General features: G+C 33.5%; 1 protein-coding gene across 3 annotated transcripts in view; it reads left to right on the plus strand.

The window, feature by feature from the left end:
- The window catches only part of STK3 (serine/threonine kinase 3), a 304634-nt gene that overhangs the window by 228832 nt on the left and 50832 nt on the right, over positions 1 to 24970 (plus strand). For 2 of the 3 annotated variants that reach the window (XM_063079485.1, XM_063079487.1), the window contains one exon: positions 3811 to 3986. The exons of the other annotated variant lie outside the window; for it this stretch is intronic. In XM_063079485.1, the coding sequence (XP_062935555.1) occupies positions 3811 to 3986 (176 nt within the window). The remainder of the gene's footprint in view (positions 1 to 3810; positions 3987 to 24970) is intronic. 3 annotated transcript variants of the gene reach the window in all.

Genomic DNA, 24970 nt, shown 5'->3' on the forward strand with positions numbered 1-24970 from the left:
CTACTGGGAAAGGTCATTCTAATGATTGTAGTACTTACAAGAGTGCTTAAAAAAGGTCGTGGGAAAATAGAATTAAAAGATAATAGGAATCTTTCCATGAACTTTTTGAAGTACCCTTGTAATTTCTCAAATATGTTATCACCAATACACTGTTGCTTGTAATGAAATACTGATAGCCTCTACTGATTCAAAAATAATGATGACAGAAAACAACATAACATCTCGTAGCTCCTCTCTATGTTTATAGATATTGAACATCTGGGCAGATAGTTAAAAACACTCATTGTTATCTCAGTTATGAAATTATTTAGGTAAAAGATTTGGGTTCCTGTATAAGGGAACTTTTAGTTTAATGAAAGGAAAAGATGGAAATACATTTAAAAGACATAATTGATAGGTTAAAAAATAAAAAATATTACTTTTACCAATAATTGTACTGTTCATATGTTTACATTGTATCATAATGATTGATTTGATCAGAGATTAGTGTCAACCATCAAAACAACCATAAGAAAATGAAAAACTCCTCTTTTAGCATTAGGAAGTAAGATCACTTGCAAATAAAGATCTGCACATGTATAAAGAAAAAACTTAGTTAAGTAAGTAGTTAACTTCAAAGCACATAATCTGCAGGGTCTCTAAGAGATAATTTGTATACTGATGTTCATAGCAGCATTATTCACGATAGCCAAAAGATGGAAGCAACCCAAATGTCTGTTGACAGATGAATAAATAAAATGTGGTATATACATACAATGGAATATTATTTAGCCTTAAAAAGGAAGGAAATTCTGACATACTATACAACGTAAATGAACCTTAAGGACATTGTGCTAGGAGAAACAAGCCAGTCATGAAAGGCAAATATGAGGGTACTTCAAAAAGTTCATGGAAAGATTCGTATTATCTTTAAATTTATTTTTTCCATGAACTTTTTGAGGTATACTGGTACTATAATGATTCCACTTATATGAGGTATCTAGAGTACTGAGACTCAAAAAGAAAACGTAAAATGGTGGTTGCCAGCAGGTGGGGGGAGGGGGAAATGGGGAGTTGTTTAATGGGTACAGAGTTTCAGTTTTGCAAGATGAAAGTTCTGGAAATCGGTCACACAGTACTGGAGACTACTGAGCTGTACACTTAAAAATGGTTAAGATAATAAATTTATTTCCAGCTTATTTTTTTATTGTGGTAGAATATACGTAACAAAATATACCATTTTTTAAAGTATACAATTCAGTAGCATTAAGTACATTCATAATATTATGCAACCATCACCATCATCCATCTCCATAGCAAAAGAAACTCTGTACCTATTAAACACTAACTTCCCATTTCCTACTCTTCCCAGCCCCTGGTAACCACCATTCTACTTTCAGTCTCTATGATTTTGACTACTCTAAGCACTTTATATAAGTGGAATTATGCAGTATTTGTCTTTTTGTGCCTGGTTTATTTCACTTAGCATAATGTTCTCAAGGTTCATCCATGTTGTGGCATGTGTCAGAATTTCCCTCTTCACATTTTCTTATACATTCATTTGCCAGTGGACACTTGGTTTGCTTTCATGTTTTAGCTGTTATGAATAAAGCTGCAGTGAATGTGAGAATACAAATCTCTCTTCAAGACCCTGTTTTCAGTTCTTTTGGGTATATACCCAGAAGTAAGATGGTAAATTTTATGTTATGTGTATTTTAACACAATTTTTTTAAAGAATACACATAATCAATATGAAATTGATGAAAATCTTGTTTTGATAGGGGAAATCATGTCATTTTTAAGGCAATGAGATGAAATTTTTTTAAATGAATAAAAACTGCACATTACCCCCTTTTCTTGTATCATCACCTAAGCAAACTCACCTAAACTCCAAATCTGCCAAGTAAAATACACAGAGATCTCAAAGTGGTCTTAAAGTGGGGAGAAAAGAAAGTGGAGATAGGATGCTTACCTGATAATTATATCTCCCTCACCCTACCTTTTTTTTAAAGTTAGAGAATTCCAGACTCTCTGATTTACCACATAAAGTAGGCATCAGCTTAGATCCATCCCATATTCCTAAAGACTAAAAATAAAGGTTTTAGCATGCATTCTTTTGACCGAAATAACCTTATACCTCATCCTGAGCCAACAATGTCCTTTAGTTGTCATAGTAGTAACTGTAGTCTTAAGCTGTAACTAGTACTATTACAAATGCATTCTGGATTGGTCACATCACTATTATGAATATTAGGTCTCATTTTAGAGGAACATTGAGAGACTGGAATATCTTCATAGGCAAGTAAACAAGGTGGTAATCAGTCTGAAAAATATGTCATGTGAAAGGAAGTAGGGATGTTTCATCTGAAAAACAGCCAGCCAATACAGGAGCCATTATCTTTGCCTTCAGATATTTGAGGGACAAGTATATGAAAGAGGAATTTATTTGGAACTTGAATGTAAATAAATTACAGAAGGACAGATTTCAATTTCACTTTAAAAAAAATACTTTTTGTAACTTAGTTTCCCAACAGGCTTTCTTGTAGGGAGGCGTACTCCCCACAGGAAATTCTTAAGAAGGTAGCTTACTTCTATCTGGCGAATTATATGGGAAACACCTTCTTTGGTGGTCTCTGGGACATTTATTTAGAGCCCTAGGACTTTAAGAAATCCAGTTTGAAAACCACCGACTAAGACCATAACAGCCAGATTCAAGATTTCGTTATTCCAAATGTTTATTTTCTACTTTATTCGTTCAACATAAAAAGAGAGGAGACATTGAAAGATTGTAAGCAGAAGAATGACATGGTCTGATTTGCATTTAGAAAGGTCACTATGTGGACAGCATGGAAATTGAAATCAAACGTGGGATACTAGAAGCAAGGAGACTGCTTTTGAGGCTGCTACAATGGCCTAGGCAAGAAATGATTACAAACTAAACTAAGACAGTGGCAGTGGTGGAGAGAGAAAAAAGGTTAGATTTAAACAACTCAATTGAGAAGTAGAATTAAAAAGACTTATATGATCAGTTTGATATGATGGGAAGGGAGGAGTCTGAGTTAATTCTCAACTTTATTACTTTGGGGATTGAGGAAATAATATTGACTAGCAGAGATATAACATGTAGGAGTTGCTACAGGTTTGAAGGGAAAGATCTAGAATTTAGTTTAGAACTGGTAAACTAACTGGTAACTCAGACTCACCCCAGATTGAGTAGTCCTATAGCAAGCAGTTGCAAAGTCATGTTCGAGTATAAAACTTAAGAGAGCAAGGTCTGGGTTGGAGAAATAAAGTTGGGAGATATGGATATAAATATGGCAGGTGAAGCCATGGAAGTCCAAGGGGAAGGGGGCTCCACTAGAAAGAATATGAGGAAGCAGTCACATATGAGAGGACCCTAGGTAAGTCCTTGTAATTTCTTAACAGCAGATGGTGTACAATGACAATAACAGTGCAGGCTTTAATGTAAAAAAACAAGAAACAAAACACCAAAAACCACTTTGATTTTTAGAATGTACTTTCTTTGGCAAATTTTAAGCTGAAATGATTTTCAATAAAATTATGATAAAGATTCTGCTAAAATTCTGAAATGTTTCTACAATCTAAGAATATTCTGGGTCTTTGCCTACTGATTTGGTTTGCATATTTTTGTTTCTTTAATTTATTATTTTTTTTTACTTTATTTTTTATGAAACTGATTATGTTGGCCTTGACTCTGACCAGCACAAATTTATTATATGGCTCAGTAAAAAATCATACTTCAATAAGAATCATATTTCTTTAAATGTGAGTGAGAGCTTATACCCTCCTTATGTTCCTTGTTTACCTAAGGAAATGCAACTTCACCACAAGTACAAAGACCATCTTTCATGGATTACTTTGATAAGCAGGACTTCAAGAATAAGAGTCATGAAAACTGTAATCAGAACATGCATGAACCCTTCCCTATGTCCAAAAATGTTTTTCCTGATAACTGGAAGGTTCCTCAAGATGGAGACTTTGATTTTGTAAGTACATTTAAATTCTCATATTTATGTTTTCTCCTTCTGTATTTTATTATCTCGTTGAGAAGTATAGTTCGTATGTATATGAACCATGTGTATAAAATTATAGACTGTACATTAATATTCAATATATAGCCATGTATGTGGTAGGGAAATTGTGAAATTGTAGTTTGCTTGTAGAAATGTACTTATAGAGTAATATAAATAATTGCTTATAATTAAATAAATCACAACTCAAATTTAGACAAATATTCAGGACTCCTTAAAACTTAAATGACATGTTTTAGGAGATGTTTTCAATAATGCAAATATGAGATACTTCTTACATTAAGTAAACTCAGTTACCAAAATAAATGATGCAAAGTTGTTTATGACATAGATTTTGAGAAATTTGCTTCAACTTTGAAAGTTAACTGAATTAGTTTCTACTAATTAAGTGTTAATTTCACTTGCTTTGTCAAAAATAATAGTCCTATGCTATATCTAGGTAGCATATAAACTTAAATATAATAATGTTCCTTATCACCTATTTTTTTACATTTTCTCTTTACTTCCCCTGCCCCACTTCTTATGATTTCTTTTAAAGAATGCGTAGAATACAGATTAAATTATTCTAGAGCACCTGTTTCCAGAACTTGAGAGAGTAAATTCTCAAAATGAGTTCTTCAGTGGACTAAAAATTTTTATGGAGTAAATTTTTGCTTTAGCATGTTTTAAATTTTTTGTGTATTGTTCTGGAAGATTTTTTCCCAAATAAAATAACTCTACAATCTTTTATAGTTGTATTTATTAATAAGTACACTTATTTATAAGTAAATAAAATTGTAGATATATGTATATCTTTAAAATTTTTAAGTGATATTAAGCCATTTTTCTTAGACAACATGACTAAATGGTTTGGGATTATAAGTATTTTTAATTTTAAGTACTTTTTCTTCTAAATACGGTGATTACTTGAGTTTTCTAACAATCAGATAAGGTTTCAAAATTTATCCTCAATAAATTTAGTACTTATTGCTAGCAAATATTAGCAATGTAATTCACAGGTTAGCCTGGAACCATTAATTGTAATATATACTTATTGTTTTTTCAATATTGAAGTAAGAAATTAGAAAAATAAAATCTGTGTTTCTTTAGTTCTAGTAAGGTTTCATTTTAAGCTATCTACTTTAAAATTTTTTATAAATAATTTAGAATGCTGACATTCAAGCTTTAAATCATTCACGAACATGATGAATAATGTATATTTAGCATGAAAGAACTATCTTGTCTCAGTTGGAGTAAATCTTAATAGCCTCTGGGAAACAGTTTGAAATGAGCTACAAAGTAATGAATAAATTATTATAGTTAAGAAAGAGCAAATAAAATTATTTAATTCTGTTTTAGTTAGTCTTTAATATCACCCCAAAACTTAATGGCTTAAGATAACAACTACTTTATTCGCTCATAATTTTGTGGGTTAACAATTGGGCTTGCTTGGTTCAGCTAAGGGGTTCTTCTGCTTGTCTTACCTGGGGTTTCTCAAGTGGCTGCAGTCATTTGCCGGCTTGACTGGGGCTGAATGATCTCTCTAAAATTACCTCATTCATGTGTCTGGCAGTTGTGCTGACTGTTGGCTACATCATATGAACCCATCAGGCAAGCCTGGGATTTTTATGTGGCAGCAGCAGCTTCCCAAGAGAACAAAGTTGCAAGGCCTCTTGATGTCAGCTTAGAATCTGCACAGTGTTCATCTACAGTAGCATCAAAAAGAATGAAATACTTAAGGAGGTGAAAGACTTGTATACTGAAAACTGCAAAATGTTGCTGAAAGAAATTAAAGGAGACATTATTACATGAAAACACATCTTGTATTCATGGATTAGAGACTTAAGATGTTAGTGCTGCTTAAAGTAGTCTACACATGCGGTGTAATCTCTGTCAAAATCCTAGTGATGGTTTTTTCAGAAGTAGAAAAATTTATCCTAAAATTCATATAGAATCTTAAGCGACTCCACATAGCTAAAATAATCTTGAAAAAGAAAAAAAAAATTGCTGGTCTTATAGCAATTTTTTCAAGTCTCAATACAAAGCTACTGTAATCAAAACACTGGGGTACTGGCATAAAGACAGACGTATAGACCAATTGTATAGAATAGAGAGCCCACAGATAATCCCTCATATCAATGGTTAGATGATTTTCAACAGGGGTGCCAAGACCATAGAATGGGGAATAGGTCAGTCTTCAATGGATGGTGCTGGGAAAACTGGATATCCGTAAACAAAACAATGAAGTTGGGTTCTTACCTTATACCATATACAGAAATTAACTCAAAATGGATGAAAGATCTAAATGTAAGAACTAAAACTATAAAATTCTTAGGAAAAAACATAGAGGAAAAGCTTCATGACATCAGATTTGGCAGTAATTTTTTGGATAGGACACCAAAAGCACAGGAAACAAAAGAAAAAATAGATAATTGGACTACATTGAAATTAAAAATGTGCAGTAAAGGACACTATCAACAGAGTGAAAGGCAACCCATGGAATGGGAGAAAATATTTGTAAATTATGTATCTGGTAAAAGGTTAATATCTGTAATAATAAACTGCTACAACTCAACAGCAACAACAACCAAAACAACCCATTTCAAAAATGGGCAAAGGATTTGAATTTATATTTCTCCAAAGAAGGTAAACAAATGGCTAATAAGTACATGAAAAGATGCTCAATATCACTAATCATTAAAGAAATGCAAATCAAAACTATAGTGAGATACTACTTCTCACCCTTTAGGATGTTTATTATCAACCAACAAAAAAACTGCAGAAAATAACGTGTTAGTGAGGATGTGGAGAAATTGGAATCCTTCCTTGTGCACTGCTGGTGAGAATGTAAAATGGTGTAGTCACTTCAGAAAGCAGTATGGTGGTTCCTCAAAAAAATCAAACATGGGATTAATGTATGATCCAGCAATTCCACTTCTGGGTATATACCAAAGAAGTAAAAGCAGGGACCCAAATATTTGTATACCTGTGTTCATAGCAGCATTATTCAAATAGCCAAAAGGTGGAAGCAACCCAAATGACCATAGATGGATGAATATATAAACAAAATGTGGTATGTACATATTATGGAATATTAATCAACCTTATAAAGGAGGGAAATTCTGAAATGCTACAATATGGATGAACCTTGAAGACATTCTGCTAAGTGAAATAAGCCAGTCAAAAAAGGACAAATACTGTATGATTCCATTTATACGAGTTGCCTAGAGTAGTCAAATTCAGAGACAGAAAGTAGAATGGTGGTTCCCAGAGGCTGAGGAGAGTGGGAAATAGGGAGTGATTGTTTGACGGGTACAGAGTTTCAATTGTGCAAGATGAAAATGTTCTCGAGATGAATGGTGGTGATGGTTGTGAACAGTGTGAATGTACTTAATGCCACTGAACTATGAAATGGTTAATCTTCTGTTACGTATATTTTACCAAAATAAAAAAATTCATAAGGGGGAGGAAGAATTCACACACTATCTGTCACTGTTGCCGTATTCTGTTAGTCAAAATATGCCAGAAGGCCAGTCTAGATTCAAGGGGTATGGATAGATTTCATCTCATGATGGGAGAAACAGTAAAGTCATGTTGCAAAGGGCTCTGTGGGGTGGAAGGAATTGTTGTGATCATCTTTGCAAACATTCTACTAGAAAGTATGATAATTAAAATTCAACAGAAATCAGAATATTGAATTTAGGAAATTGGAAGTCATTAGTGATTTTGATAAAGGCCATTTCAGCAGCCTACTTTAAAAATTTTCACACACATGCAACTTTTGACATGTAGCCTTCTGTTGTCTGTGGCTTATTCTGGTTTTGTGAATTTATTTTTCCAGAAGCTAGTTCCTATAAATAAAGTTCTGGTAACGTTTTCAGCCCATCATAGATTTTGGAGTCCTTTTATCTGGGGATTCTAAGCTTTGTTAGAAAACATTAAGCTAAGTTAACACATGTTCTGCTTTCTGCTTTGGATTGTGGTAGGAACTGTGGGTAATTATAAATTATATATATTTGTAATTCATTTATAAGAAGACAAGATAGAAATTAATGAAGTATTAAGTTGTATCAAGTACAAGTATTAAGTTGTATGAAGTATTAAGAAGTATCCAGAGCAATAATTTAGACATTTTCATGTGGTTTTGGATAAGAGGGGGACTTAGTGAAGGCTGGAGTAGTTTGTGAAATTATAATATGGAAGGAGACATTGTCTAAGTATTAAAGTTGGATAGCAGAAGGAAGGAAGGCACACACCACAAATAATGATGTGTGTAATAAAAAGCTTACAGGTAGGAAAGCACAAGGTATATTGGGTAACAATGAAGTAGAGATTTTCAGGTCTATGGTAGTTAATTTGGAACAATGTGAGAGGTAAAATGGAAAGGTAGGTCTAGGCCAGATCATGGAAGCCTTACAAATTGCAGTGTCTGAATTTTTATCTCATAGACCATGGAAGGACACTTAAGATTTTTAAGTTAGAGAATGACATGATGAAAAGTGTCTTAAGAATATTTCTCTTGGGGATAGTATGTAGGATTGAAAGGAAAAGACTAGAGGTAGGGGAAATCCATTATGTGGCATGAGGTTGAAATAATATAGTAATCAAATGGAAAAAAACCAACAAAAACAGGAATACGTAAATGTAGGAGACATTAGAAAAGATTAATCAACAGAGATAGCCAGCCTACTAGATTGAAGGGTACTATTTTGGTTAAGGTGAGGAACTAATGATAAAAGGTAAAAGTAAAAAAAAAAATAATAGTAATAAAGGAAAATGACTTCACAGTAGGAAAGAGACTTCAAGGGATCATATGATTGGATCCATTTTTTCTGGAATTATTTCTTTTTTGACTTACACAGGGCAGATAGCCTTAAAAAGGGACTGGCGGGAGGGCTGGAGTGACTAGGACACTTCGTCTTTCCCTGACATTTACTACACCTGTCAACTGAAACTGCTCAACCCTCTCTTCACTTTGAAGAAAGTGGAAAATGCTTGTAATAGCCACTGAGGGGAATGTAAATGGGAATAAATAAGAAATGAATAATGGAAGGATTGCCAGGAGATGAATAAAGGAGTGCTAAGAGTAGTATTGAGTGTGGTAAAAGATGAAGAAAGGTGTGTAAGAGGGGCAAAAAGAGAGAGCATATGTAGGGTGCAGTGTAAATGATCTGGTGGAATACTTTGCTTACAAAGTAGGAAAACGGACTAAAAGCAAAGATAGATTTCCACTTAGGACACCAGCTGTTACTAAGGGAAATCTAGTCTTATTCACTCCCTCGTCTATTAGATATAGAATGTTAAAAAACGTGATTCACCAAAGTGTAAAGTGTGCTAAGGTTTTTGTGTTTATCTTTCCTCTTTATAGTGTATCTCAAGGCTACCTTCCAAAAGATAACTGGATTTTGTGTGATTCCTTTGTCTGTTTAACAAAACAAGCTGAAGTTGTTTTGACCATATTTTTAGGACATAGAAGACTTATTTTTCTGCCTTGAGGAAAATGGGTTTCAAGAAAAAAAGTGAAAGACAACACCTCATTATCTTTTGAGGTATTCAGAGCAACTTCCTAGAGGACAAAATGTATTCAGAGAGCCACCTACTATACAGATGTGCAGAGTAGGAAGCATTCTTTGTCTTAAATCCTGTATGCAGTATAATTTGTGTATTTTCTTTTAAATCTTTAGCGTTTGTCGTTCGGATTTTCTGTGAATTGTTGTTTCATGTTGTGTTACTGGATGTAATGAGATGATTAGAGAATTTATGATGTCACCAATTTGGGGGTTATAGTATAAAGATAGGAGTAAAATATATTTAGGCTAATTGAACCAATTATTTTTACTCTACTAAAAAATGTTTTGTTTAGGGTGTGCCTATGAAGATTTCTAAAACAAATGGAAAAGGCAAATCTGTTTATTATAGCACTAATCTAATGTTTCAGTTTTTGTTAGAATTATTTCCAAACAGCCTTAGCATCCAGATTGTTTAGTGTTAAGTAGGGAGCGTGTAGATCATGTTTTGCTGAAATTACTGTATCATATTTAAATAGATATATTTTGAATAACATAAAGATTTTGGAATAAGAACAAAAACTTTAAAAGCCATCTGTTAACCCACTATATTGGTTTCAAGTTAAAAAAAGAAAAATTTAATTGACAATAATTACTAGTATAAGAGGAACTAGGTAAGTCAACCATTTTGGTTTTGACTCAAACTGAATTGTAAATTAACATTTCTTAATTACTCTGATTCTTAAATATTTATTTAGTGAGCTAAACAACACAAGAATCCTCTAGGCCAGCACTGGAGAAAAAGTCTCAATAATTGTGGCAGAGGGAAAAAAAAAATCATCTCCCCCAAGTGTAAACTTGTCTGGGGCTTTCCTAGGTTTTCAACAGTCTACCTCTGATTACTAGGTTGTCAACAAGTCAGTATGGTTATAGGGAAACCAAACAAAACAAACATCACTGCTGCAAAATGCAGAAAACAGTAAACCTAGAGAAAGTATCAACCCTGCTGCTAGAACCACCATGAGCATTTTAGGAATCTTCACTTGCTATGGAGAAACATTTCTTTCTCAGGATCTCTTCACCCTCCTACACAGCCGGCAGTTGTGAAGGAGTAATAAAGAAACTGGAGACAGCAGTGCACAAGAGCCCACACAAACACTGCAGCAAGGCCAGCCCTTTAGAATGCCCTCAGCAACACAGGCCCTGTAGAGAGCCTTAAGGTAACAAAATTGTAAGCCAGTAGCATCTACCCGGTTTTTTTTTTTTATACCAGGGTTGCAGTATGCTATCATCTGCTTTATCTGCTTAAGTACAGATGATGTTTTTGCTTTTTAAAGCAATGTTGGCTGAAAGTTTTCCTGGTAATGTACTCCTTAGTCAAAGAACTGCTTGTTCTCTTCAATCCTTAGTTCTTTGGACTGAGGAAACCACTTCAGCTGAGTGAAGTATTTAAGCATATTGTCATTGATTAGCTCTGCGTTAATTAAATGATTATTGTCAAGTATTTCCAGATGTTTGCAAGAGTATTAACAAAGTATGGAAAGATAGCTGTGGATATTTCAGATTTATTTCTTCTAAAGAAGAAATAAACACACAAAATCCCAAGTGTTCCAGTGAATAGCCCTGGATAAGTTTATGACTACAGGTGTACATGTGTCATGAACTCAAGTGTATGTGGCACATTGTGCTTTCACTACTTGCTCGTTCCTTATAGAGCCAACAGGAAATTAAAATTAATGAGAAGCCTGCACTTTGAAATACTTGCAGAATTCTTGACTATTTCGGTCCTTTGCCAGCTCACGAAATCTGTGCTGGCAGTCATATCCAACAGATGGTGTGGCATGTGCACAGTTGTGTCATGTGATTGTCTAGGTCCATGTAGAATTTTCATAAGATTTCGACCATCAATCTACTAAGGCATATAAGACACTATTACCTTTGTTTTGGAAGCAAAGTGGCCTGCTTCAAAGATAAAGTGTTTACGTACAAGTAGAAAATAATGTTAATAGTTAATTAGTCACTGGGCAACTAAACTGGATTTAATTGATTCTATAGTAGTTAAGGACATCAAAAAATTTAGGGTCTCTGAACAGTTACACTGGCTTTTTTCTTCAGTGTAATTTAATCCATTTGGCCACCTGAGGTAGAATGAGCATTTTGATTTCTTATTCCTAAATGCTATTTAAGGCTTGTATAATTTCTGAAATGTTTCTTTGGTGGTTGTATCTGGGCAAAGTCTACTGAAACATTAAGCTAATTCTGCTTATTTAGGTAATTAATACCTTAAGTTAAAACTCATTATATCCTCATTTCCTTTACAAATTAAAGTGAGCAGGCCTGTGCTTACTGGATTAATTAAGATAGAAAGTACAGGTGCAGTATATGGTTTCTTGTCATCATGTTGGAATTTATTAAGATGTTTAAAGCACATGGCAGAAAGAAAAATGGCTTACCCAAAAGAGTTCCAAAAAGCACTACTTTCCTCATAGTAATTTGTTCTTTCTAAGATGTCATTTATTTAGAAGATGGTGTTGAAAAATTGGCTACTTTATATTTTAAAACAAAGATATTGTACTCCAAGCATATGTTATGGCTAATATTGATATTTGAGGAAGTTATTTTGACTATGTGAGCTTCCTGTTCATAACCTCATTTTGGATGTTTAGTAAATAAGTATTGGAGACTGTTGGGGTGATTACATCAAAAGAGATGTTAACCAACAGTGGAATTTAGGATCAAAGAATGTCCAATCTAATCATCTTTTAATTTAAGACCAGTGCCCTATAGTGTTTATCTCTCGAAATAAATAAACCTTTATATTTCAAATAATTTGTTAGAATTGATTGAGGTAACTAGTATTGCATATTTCAGGCTGTGTTTTGATAATGGAATGGTTGTTTTTTTCTTTAACTATCATAAGTGAAATTTCTTTAAATCTGAAATTGTTTTTGTCCTTTAATACTTAAGTTAGGTTTTCAGATATACATACTAGTTCAGGATCAGAACCATTCCATCGTACTTCCTGGCATATATCTCTCACAGTTAGAAGTGAATTGTTCTTTTGAGGCCCTTTAGGTTTGTTTACCTGGTTGAATTATGACTGAGGCCTTTTTCTCCTGCCCTGACATTAAGTTGGTAACCTTTTCCAAACCTTCAATAGGTTAGATTCTTCATGTTGGAATACTTTCTAGCAAATAACATCTTTTTTAAAAAAATCCAAAACCTAGTTGTCTTGATTCAAAACCAAAGTAGTCTTGTTTTGTAATTTTGTCCAACGGTAGTAGAAACATCTTCCCAGAATTATAGACAGATCTTAAGGAGATAAAGTGGAAGAGGGCATCAAACTAATGTTATGTATTATAGCAGATAAAAATATTTTGGAAAAAATATATCTTAATTTCATTGATTTATTTTTAATACAGAAGTTTCATGATTCTTAAACTTTTTTCTTCATGAATTAAGTAATGGTGCATGTTGATTGTTGTTAATTATTAAAGTGTCTTATAAAAGTCTCAGTGATCTGGGTTAGAGTATCAAGTTGTAATTCCACAGGCCTTCAGTTTGGTTTTTAACTATCTTAATGTGAGGATGTAAATGAAGCTACATAATAGTCAAGACTACAAATATGTAAATATATGAAAGCTAATAGCGAGCCATATTCTTGTTCTGACTGGTCAAGTGAAATGAAGTCAGTTGTGAATTATTTTTGCTAGTGGAGGAAAGATCTAAAACAGTCATTTTTGTGATTATATTCTTTAAAGAGAAATTTACTGTCTAACTTATTAGAACTTCAGTGATGGCACAAAATTTCCAAAATTGCCTTATTTTTGGTTTTAAACATTTAATCATTCTTGTCCTGACCATGAACATTGAAAGACTCTCTCTTAGCATATCTATATAAAGCACAGTAGAAATAAGGTGCAGATAAATTCCCCCTTGGTTTGCAGAAATCAGTGAATTGCAGCTAATGTCTTCAAACAAATTCTATTTTTTCATGTTCCTTTATTACAGAATTATAGGTATAGTCTTCCAGAAAAATATTCTTTAAATGGGTTAAGGGTTGAATAATAACTTAATAATTTCCTTAGCTGTCACCATTTTAGTAGTCATAATTTAACAGCAGCTCTTTCAGTATGCTAGAAATTCACTTTTGTCATTTTTTAAAGAATTTTCCAGAATTTAGTCAACCTGTGTGCATCTTTCTATATTTTACGTCAATTACCCTCACCTGTAAGAATTTCCTCCTTGTCGAGAGTTACATTCTTTTTTTTGTCTTGCATCCATATTTAAAACATCAGGCTTCCATTAATTTGGGCTACTGTGTCACATTTTGCTGTGACTCATGTTAGGAAGCTGCTTTAAGTTTGAAATTTTAGCATCTGAAATTGTTTTTCTAACCAACGAGTTATTTTAGGTTCAAAGTGGTATGCGCAGTTTTGTCTACATTTGTAATTTCACAACTCCGAGTTTGTCTTATCCTTTTGCTTTGGCAAATAAACTAATAAGTATTAGTGAAAATTATAGCTAATACATATTGAGATCTTACTATGTGTTGGGTACTTTTCAAAGCACTTTTCTGACAATGTGAGAAATCCTTTGCAGAAGGTACTGTTATTATCCCTTTTTTATAATGAGGAACCTAAGGCAGAGAGAGATTAAGTTCATTGGCCAAAATCTCATAGCTTGTTGATGGTAGAGCCAAAATTTGAACCCAGGAAATCTGCCTTTAGAGTTTGCCCTGTACTGAAATACTTACCTGTTACACTGTTACTAAGCCTTTGGTGAAGAGGTTAGCTTGAACCAGAAGATAAAGCCATTAATCAAGGGAAAAAAAGAGATGGGTAAATCATGGCATTGGATCCAAACTCTAGGTTTTAGCAAAACTGAAAATCGTTAGGATAAAGTAGGGGTTCGGACATGGGGCAGAGGTGCAGAATCCAGAGTGGATCAGCTTAGCACGTGACACAGAGGCTTTTCTGCATACCTCAGCTGGGCCAGAGAACAGGTCCTAAAGGCAACAGCATCTACTGAACAGGGTAGTATTGGATATGATGAAGAAATGACAAAGGTTAGGTTGTAAGGGGTCTAACTGCCAAGCTGAGGATTCTAGCTTGTATTTCTCCTCAGTCCTGTGGGCAGTGGAGAGCTAGTGCAGAATTTTTATCAGGGGAGTAACTCTTATCAAATCTGATTTTAGTGTCAAAGTGAAGCATAGATAGGAATTACAGATACTGGAGACCTAGGAGAACTACATTAAAGACTGCCAGCATTGTCAAAGAGGATTAAGGCAAAGATAGTGGAATTAGAGAAGAGAGCCAACATTCAAGAAATCATCTATATTTGATCATTTGGAATCATCTGGCTCTGATAACCAGTTTTGTGTATGGGATTAGGTTGAAGAAGTTTTCTGATTTAGAGAATTAGATTGATGATGTTGCCATTGTTTGAGATAAAGGATAGAAAGAGAGGGAAGAACAGCTTTTAGGGGTTGGGTGTGGAGGGTGAGCTAATGAGTTCTGTTGTAGAAGTATTAAGTGTGCAGTGTCTAAAGAACATATAAATCTACTAGGCAGTTGAAAACATAGGCTGGAACTATGAATTTGGGAATATTTGGCATAGAAAGAGTACATGAGATCAACCAGAGAGAGCCTTGAAGTAAGGAACGATGGTTCTATCATAAATGGATTTCTAGGGAATCCCAAGTTTAAGGTGGGCAAAACAGGAGCAGTTAGTAAAAGAGACTGGCTTTATCTTGCCATGGATATATATTGAACCAAGGTCAGGTGCCGGCAGATTACAGCAATCACCTGAGAATTTACCATGGCTAAGATTTTACCATATATATTTTTTTCTTCTTTTTTCTTTTTCTGTGTGGGACAGTATATCAGCCTGTGCTTGAACTTGAAGAATAGTTTCAGCTATTAAGTTTTTTGTTAGCAGTTCTTTAAGGATTCATCCTGATACCAGGGTTTGTAAATAAGTATGTAAGCACTTTTTAAACAGTTACAACTCAATTTGGTATATATCAGTTATGGCTTTTTTTAATTTACAAAACTACTTTGAAGCATGCTCTCTAATATCCTTTTTCTGTTCCTTTATCTATACCTTTGGACAAGTGTTACAACTTCTTGGTCACTTTTGGTTAGTAAAAGTCTGGCTGTTTAAAATTTTAATCTCAGATTTTATTTAAATCTCACCTGATCCTTCCCTACCCTACATCTCGAGGCAAGTCACCTAAGCGGCCTAAGACAGTTGGCATGCTTTCTCTTTTCTTGGGTCTAGCTCTTAGAGAGATGGAGAAGGAGGGAAGATGGAGAAAGGGCAGGAGAGACAGAGATCATCGTCTGAATCTGGTTATCTGAAGATGGTGGGTATTACTCTGGCATAATCTGGTTCTTACTACTGCGAAATATCTCTGACAGTGTCCTGTTTTCATGTGGATGGTATGTGTGGTTTTCTTGGGGTGATAATTTTATCTTAGCTCTCTGTAGCACTGAACTCTCCTTCAGAAATGGGCAGCTATTTCTCCTTTCTGTTCCGTCAGTTCAAACACCTGACCAGAAGGTGGGGCGTTGGTGCATCCGACCAGCAGCCTTTGCTTCTTCCCCACTTTCAGTTTTCCTTTGCATAAGCCATGGGAATCAGTGATGTTCTGTTTCTAAGATCTCAGGGAATTAGTGGAGTAGGTAAGAGAAATGTGAGAGGTACTCGCCATTCTCTTCTGCAGTCCTATTAGGTCTGCTGCTGCAGGTTGTTCCACCCAGACTCTCATCTTCAGAAATCTCTAAACAAGAAGTAGACAAGTTTCTAAGTCAGTGTATTTCCCCCCACTTTCAGAGACATATGTCACATCATCTAAGAACACTTTCACCAGGCTAAGTTCTACTCCACTGGCAGCACCAGTACAAGTTTGCAGTTTCCCTATTCAATAGTCAGTCCAGCTGGGAAGTGAGATGCTAGTCTCCCCTTCTTTCAGGGAACCACAATGTCTGTGATGGAATATCTTCATGCTCCCCAACTTGACTTGAGTGAAGAAGCTCTCATGACAAACACTAGCCCCCAGTGCTCCTCATTTACCCTTACGCTCGTGTGGAGGCTAGGGTGATGATTTGGGAATGCTGGGTTCAGTGGTTTGGCCCCATTCTTGGCTCTCTTCAAGAAAGAGGGTGCTTGTGCTTCATTTTTGTCTTTGTTGTGAGCAGTAGTCTTCAATTTAGGGGCCTCCAAAAACTTCTACTCAGCATTATTTTATAAGAATGAACATTACTGACTTAAAAACACATTTTACAGCATTTCAGGTTTCAATGTCTACAGAAATATTCTAGTTTATTTGTTCCTTCATTCATAATTTATCCGGTAAACATTTTTTTGTGCCCTTGCTACATGCCAAGCACCATACATTGGTAATTTAAGTAAGTGACTGCCCTGGAGAAGTACCGAAGGGTATAGACATATGAATTTCACCCATAGATAAATTGATCAGACACCACTGATCTGAAAAATCAGATTGTAGTGGAGATGGACGGGCTTAAAAATAATAACATGAAAGTGAAAATGTGAAATTTTAACTGAAGTTATTTGTGACTAAACAGCAATGTCTGACCAACATTCAGAATTCATGCTATCTAAGATTAAAGAATTTTTGGTGGCCCTGGGTGCATAGGACCATGCAATTACATGGATCAGACTATTAATTCTTATAGATCTTTTACTTAAAGATTTAGTTTTAGTTTTCTTCAAGGCAAGAATTTAAGATAATAAGGTAATGCCTACTTTTATCACCCTTTTGCTGAGAATTTTTTAGCTTCATGCTAACAAAATATTTTAATGGGTATTGCCCATATGTGGGTAATATTATTTTATGCATTTATTTAGTTCTTACTTGTATCATCTAGAATTCAATGAGACTTCTTCAAAAATTATACTTATCTTGTATCTCCAAAGTAGTATTTTGTAATTTGTCTGTTTATCTTATAAAAGTTGAGTCTGAAAGTTTAACCATGAAAATAAACAGAATCCATGCTAAGGAATTTAGAAAAATTCAGGCCAATTAAATACCATCATATCCATTTATGGATTTATTACTCTGAAAGTGAAAAAAAATAAACACCCATCTTACAAGCTAAAGGCTATTTTGAAATATACATATGGGATTTTTTTTCCCATTCAACTCTCTGTTTCATAACTAAAGCATTAAAAACAGCATCATGTATATCAGTTTAGCTATTTATAACAATTTAATGCATATTCTCTAAGTTAAATGAATATTCCTCTAAAGTCGCTTATTTTATAATTTAGGGGAAAATTTGTTTTATATTCAATTTAAACGAGCATCAAATAATAAAACCAGCTTCTGATGGTGGGGGAAGTACATTTAAAACACTTGAACTTATCTATTCAGGTTCTGTGTTCCGTGATTGATAATATGTTTCCACGGGAAAGTGGATGGTATTTGTACACCCGTATATTTCTCTGAATTGTTTTTAGGGAACAGTTTTTAAAATTGATGACAAATTGTAAAAAGAAGTGGTGACAATATAAAAGATGGTACCAAGAAATACCAATTCATACTGATGTAGTTAACAATATATTTAGTTTCTTGTTCTTAGGGAGCATCAATTAGCTTTCCTTTAAGGGAAAATGTTCTAAAATACTTAAGTGTGAGTATGTATTTATGTTTTTTTGATTTTTAGAATCAAAAGAAATTTTATTTAGTTATTTTTGCATCTTTAATAAATAAAAATAATCATAGGTATACAAAATATGCAATAACTACTTCCTGTTTTTAAGATTCAGTATCTTACAATGTTATATTTAAAAAGATATGTAAATACTGAATTATTAGATGTTGCATTTGAAGTGATTCAAATTTAACAAAAATGAGTTAGTTGTCTTGCTAGATTTTATTCATTTATTTAATAGAAACCACTTTTTGTTTTAATTAAGTTAATTTTCCAGAGCATGGGAAAATATTAATAAGGTTAACTTGAGGTTAGAATATATTATTATTCATATTTTTGAGACCTACTTGAGATTACTTGGTTTAAATATAAATTAATATTTAATGTTCTAGTTCTAGTAGTTTTTTCTAGAGTAATATGCTAACAAACCTCCTTTTTAGTTTTTAATGTTTCATTCATTCAGTAAGAGTATTTTAAGTACCCTCTATGTGCCTTTTTACTTCTTTTTAGAAAGTGATTCAGTCAAGGGAGCCACTTGTAAAATATCCCTATATTATTATTTATTCCTCCTACCTTACTCAGAATAAAGGGTATCCTATTTTATCTATTTTATATAGCTGTCAGGCTTTAGCGTCTATCACAGCTGGTTTGCCAGTCAAATCAGCTGCTCGCAAAATTGAAGCAAACAGTATTTCCACCACCCCTAACTGCTAGCTACTTTATTAAACTTAACAAAGAAGTAATTACTTGTATGAGGAATTTTAAATTTGATATATTTACCTAAATTTGACATATATTACCTTCTTTTGACCTTTTTTGTTTGTTCAAGTGGAAATTCTAGATGTAACAAACTAGATTCAAGTATTTCATATCAATTATAAATAGTTCAAAAGAAACTAGTTCATAATATCATTGAGAATAGCTATGAACAAGTCTTACAACTAGTTAGGATTTATTTAAAATTTTTAAAAAATCCTCTGATGATACAGGGGCTAAAAAAAGAGAAGGAAAGTCTGTAGGTGTGAGTTGAGACTGTTTAGCTTGGTAAAAATTTTGTTAACTATTTGCAAAACTGATTAAGAATTTGGAAGGAGAAAAATAGCGTATATAACTATCTTCTGACAGACCAAAATAGAACTAGCATATTTGTGGTGTGCATCTGGATTAGGCATTAAATTGACTTTGACTGTTAAATAATACTTAATAGCAGCATAAGAAAGTGGCATATAGTGTCCCTAGTAGTCCCTTCTTCATTATAGAAATTCGTTGTGTGATAGAATAATGAGTATCAGAATTATTCTTTTATTGTTCCAGTTTCTGCTTTGATTTTTTGTAACCTGGACACTAATATTGAAAGGATTCATTTCAAAGCCTACTGCTTTTTTAAAAAATCTTTCTTTTGACTTTATTTTGTTACCATTTAACAAAATACCTTGATATAGGACCATACAAAATTTCAAAATAGAGAATTTTTTTAATTAAAAAACTGATTTGAATGAATGTCAATGAGCATTAGATATTATATTTCAAATAAAATCTTAGAAAGTGTTATAAAAATATTAGATTGTTGATTTTCAAATACATTTTTATTATTGATGTAACTTATATAACTAGAAAAATAGAATTTTTGATTGAATATGGAATACTAATTTTAATAATCATTTAATATTGATAAACTTTAGATTAACTTACAATCTTGTTAAAAGACTGTTAGTCATAGTACTCTTCTCACTCTGTATTTGTTTTATTCCTCAGTATATACTTTGATTTATGGTCAACTTACAGTTTAAAAGTTTAGACCCGTGATGAACTTTAGGCTTAGGTTTATGAGATAGTTTGTCTTATACCCTTGTTGCTAAAAGAGCTGAATTACCAAGCAGGATTCTTTCAAATCAAAATTTAAAGTATGTGAAAGTCATTCTCCTTAATAAAATAATTATATTGCTGGCCACTTAGCTCAGTTGGTTAGTGTGTGTAGTATTATATCACCAAGGTCAAGAATTCGGATCCCCATACTGGCCAGCCACCAAAATAAAATAAAATAAAATAATTCTTTTAAGATGTTTTCGTTAAATTTACCAACCTATTAACAATTTGCATGATAGTCATCTAAGGGAAACAATTTTTTCACAAGGTAGCTTACATAAACCAGCCTAAGTATTTTAATGCTATGAATCTAGATTTTTTTTAATGAATATACGTTTCACACACACAGAAAAAACCAAATCTATTTAAAATTATTATGAGAATGAATTATATGTGTAATTTTTAAAAGATTTAAAAGTAAGATAAAACATGTTGGTATACCAATCTTAAGAAGGAAAGCCTTGGAGAACTGCCTAAGAAATTGCTATTTAATTCTATCTAAACATATTTTGTCCAAGATAAGAGAAGGAAAAGTATTTTGTTCCTATACTTACTTTAATTTCTAAAAGCTCCCTTTCATCATATGCTGAATCTCTAACAGGTTAGATCATTAAACGAACTTTTTAGAATAAAAATGTTTAAGTTAGGTGGTTAGCGAAAGATACAGGCAACAAAATTTTATGACTGATTGAATATGGGAATGAAAGAATAGAAGATTCAGGACAATTCCAAGGTTTTTTATTTGAACAACCAGGATGCATTTGCCTATAACTGAGCTGGGGAAAACTGTGGGTGGAGCTTGTTGGATGGGAAAGGATCAGAAATTCAGATGATTTTAAGTGTGAGATGTCTCTTTTACATCCATGGACATATCGAGTATACAGTTGTACATACATGTTGGGAGTTTGGAAAAATATCAAGGCTGAAATTTGAGAGTCATCAGTACATAGATGGTTTTCAAAGACATGAGACTGAATGAGATTGTTATATTTAAAAAGTTATGAGATAGGGCCAAGCCCGTGGCGCCCCGGGTTTGGATCCTATATAGGACTGGCCGGTGCACTCACTGGCTGAGTGCCGGTCAGGAAAAAACGACAAAAAAAAAAGGATAACTAAAAAGTTATGAGATATGTAAAAACTGAGTTAATAGATGTTGCATTTGAAGTGATTCAAATTTAACAAATATGAATAAGCAGTTGTCTAAGTAGATTTTATTCATTTATTTAACAGGAACCACTTTTGGTTTTAAGTAACTTAATTAACTTTCCATAACATGGGAAAATATTAATAAAGCTAACATTAAATTAGTTCCCCAGAACACAGGAAAATATTAATAAGGTTTTGGAAAGCTTTTTATTTTTTTAGATTGACTTCCCTGAGCTTTTGTTTACTTAGTTTATAAGGTATGTAAGAATGCATCATTAGCTTTTACTTCGACTTTTCCTAATTCTTTTGTATCTTAAAAGAGAACAAGACTATATGGTTAAAATATTTATTGGAAAGCTTTTTAGAATTATGTGTACCAGTAATTTTGCTTACTTTAATTTCTGTCAAATTGTGACAGTAATTCTTAGTCCTAAATTGGTAAGAACTTCATTTAAATTTTTTTTCCATAATTGTTTCTTAAATTATGTCTTGTTTTTTAATCAATCTACAAAGCACAGTCACAAACTATTTAAAGACTTTTATAACAGCTTTATTGAGATATAATTCACACATCATATAATTCACCCATTTAATTAAAATGTACAATTCAATGGTTGTTTAGTAAATACACAGTGTGCAACTAGCACCATAATCAATTTTAGACTATTTTCATCATCACCCCAAAAAGAAACCCTATACACATTAGCAGTCATTCTCCATTTCCCCCCAACATCCTCTTCTCCCCCCAGTTCTAGGCAACCAATGGTCTACTGACTGTTTCTATGCATTTGCCTATCTTGACTTTTCATATAAATGGAATCATACAATATGAGCCACTCTATTTTTTCTACCTTTCCTAGTAGATGTGTGATTACTATAGCAGGATGACTATAATATTGCTTTAACTTAGAAATTTGCCAGCTGTAAGTATAATAATAATGTCAAACAGCATATATCTATGCTGTTTTTTAAAGCAGCATAGATATAACTTGAAATCTGAAATCAAATATTTTTAAGTGGACTTTCCAGGACCTTAAAATACTAGGGTAGCAAAATCTTATTTTCTTTCCATTGGAAAGCAGTTGTAGTTCATCCTGGGGGACTGGATTGTCACAGTGTTATTTTTCCTGGGTCTGGCTGGGGTTGATAACTTTCTTACATATCTTTTTAAACTCTACCTTGCAACAGAACTCTCTCTTTGTAGCCTGTTTATAGTGACCACATAGCTTGAGCTTTCTGGACAGTCCTAATTTCACGTATTCCATTCTAATGTCAAGCCACATGTTGAGATACTTGATTTCAAAAATTTGATAACTGTATATGTTGGTGGGAAATTTGACTCCACTGTTCTTGGCCTAGTTAAGCTTAATTTATAAGTAATAAACTCAGTGAGTTTTTTATACAAATATTCCTTAAGATATTTAATGAATTTATTATGGGTAACCTTTCAGTTAGGTTTATTACTATATATGTTTCCCAAACTTTCTGTTCTTAGACATTAAGCGATTTTATAGACATTCATTTGCTTAGGCACAAGAGAGTAGTACTGTGATAATGTATGAAAATGTCCTTATTCTTAGAAGATGCATGCTGAAGTATTTAGGTGTCAAGTGCCTTGATATTCTGTATATATTTTCAAATGGTTCAAAAGAAAAAGTGCATGTATGTGTGCACCTTTCTCTTGGTCCTGGGGGTCTCAGGAGGCAGGACTACATGTAGCTTCTGCCAGGTGTCCCCCAGGGAACAGAACCACATGCAGCTCTGCCAACACAGTGCAGCAAGGTGAGTTGCTCAAGGCATGCCTTGAGCTAGGGGCTGCCACCTAGGGAGGTGGGCAACCAGAAACCAGACACAAAGTTCTGGGGCTTAGTGCATTCACTAAGCAACTTTATTGGGTATAGGCATATATTATATATGTTTTAGCCAGCTGTAAACCCCTCCCATACCTCCCCATCTCCTAGGTAACTCAATAGGAAGTCTGTGGTTTGTGGTTAAGCTTTGCGAGTTTTTGCTGACCCAGTCTATTTGCATTTCTGCTGACAGTCTAAATCCTGGAGAGCAAGAGTGCCTCCATTTTTAATAGGTGTTCTCTTTCATTTTCCTCCATGTGTGTTTGTGTGTAGAAAGCAAGCAAGCAAATATGGTAAGATGTTAACAATTGTTAAACCAAAGCAGAGGGTATATGGTTGTGTTTGTTGTCCTATTATTTTAACTTTTCCATGGATATTTGAAATTTTATTGTAATAAAGAGTTAGGGGAAATTTATACATTTCCTTTTTATAAACTATGCCCTTTTTTGTCAAGGTATATAGCATTTAAAAATTATTTGGCTAGACAACTGAGAGAAACCCAAAAGAATGGGAGGAAGGAAGTCAAGCCTCTTTCCACGTGCTTTCATAAGGGCATCTGTTTTACTGATGGAAGGAGCCTTCCCACCACTATCACAGCTCAAGCTTGGCATCCCCAAATATCTCCCTAACAAGGATCAGGGGAACAAGTTTTAGAGAAATTCTATGGGTGGGAGATAGGAGTACCAGAAATGAAGAATTTCTCTTTGGGGGATTCATCTGAGGATCTATGAAGCATCTGAAATTAATTTCAAAATGTTTTAAGAGTTTTGTTTGTACATTTCTGAAGCAAAGTTTCAAAGCCTATTTGGGAGTCTCAAAAAGTTACTAATTAATGTATATAATTGGCAAAGGCAGGAATTGCCCAGTGGAGTAGCACTACATGGCTGTGTTCTCCTTTGCATACCAAATAAATAGTCCCTTTTATTTAAAAAGATAAAAAATAGAAATGAAAATTATTTGATCCAAGACCTAGCATGAATAAATTATATTTGTATTTCTGTAGTTGCTTTTATTTGCATTTGTGTCTTTACCTTTTATAATTCTGATTTTTCTACTTATATTCTTAAATCTGTGCACTAAACATTATATGTACAGTTTAAAGAATAATTACACATGTACCAAAATATCTACCACCTAGATTAGGCAATATAAATTACAGTTCTCCTGTGTATCCCCTTTCCTCCCCATAAGAGTATCCACTATTGTTGATTTTGTGGTAATTAGTTCCGTTCCTTTCTTTGTAGTTTTACCAACTAGGTATATGTTCTTAAACAATATGTTATTTGATCTTACTGATTTTGAGCTTTATATGAATGGAGTCATATTTGTGTATTCTTCTGTGATTTGATTCTTTGAAAAGCTTCCACAAATGACTTACATTTGTAAAATATGTAGCTACTTAGCTATGGTTTTTTGGGGAGTAGAGTGATGATGAACTTTCATCATTATTCAGAATTCATTCAACAATGTAACAGTGACTTTTCGTAGAACTTGACATGTTGATTCTAAATTTTATATGGAACTGCAAAAGATCAGAATAGCCAAATCTGGCTAATATGTGTCTGGTACTATTCTAGATACTAGTGATATATCAGTGAGTAAACCAGACAAAAATTTCTACCTTCACAGATTATGCATTCTAATGGACAATATAGTAAATAACCATAATAAATTAGCAATTATACAATATGATAAAAGATGATAAATGCTATGGAGGGAAAAAAGAATCAGAAAAGGTAATGGGGCCAATGTTAGGGGGAGGGATTTACAATATTGAATAGAGTGTTTAGAGAAAGCTTTATTGAGAAAGTGACATCTGAGTAAAGACTTGAAGGAGGTGAAGGTCCAAGCAGGGAGTAGTGGGTCTTGTGGATATCTGGAGGAAGAACATTCCAAGTAGAGGGACCAGT

This window comes from Cynocephalus volans, chromosome 15 (genome assembly GCF_027409185.1).
Source record: "Cynocephalus volans isolate mCynVol1 chromosome 15, mCynVol1.pri, whole genome shotgun sequence".
Taxonomy (NCBI): Eukaryota; Metazoa; Chordata; class Mammalia; order Dermoptera; family Cynocephalidae; genus Cynocephalus; species Cynocephalus volans.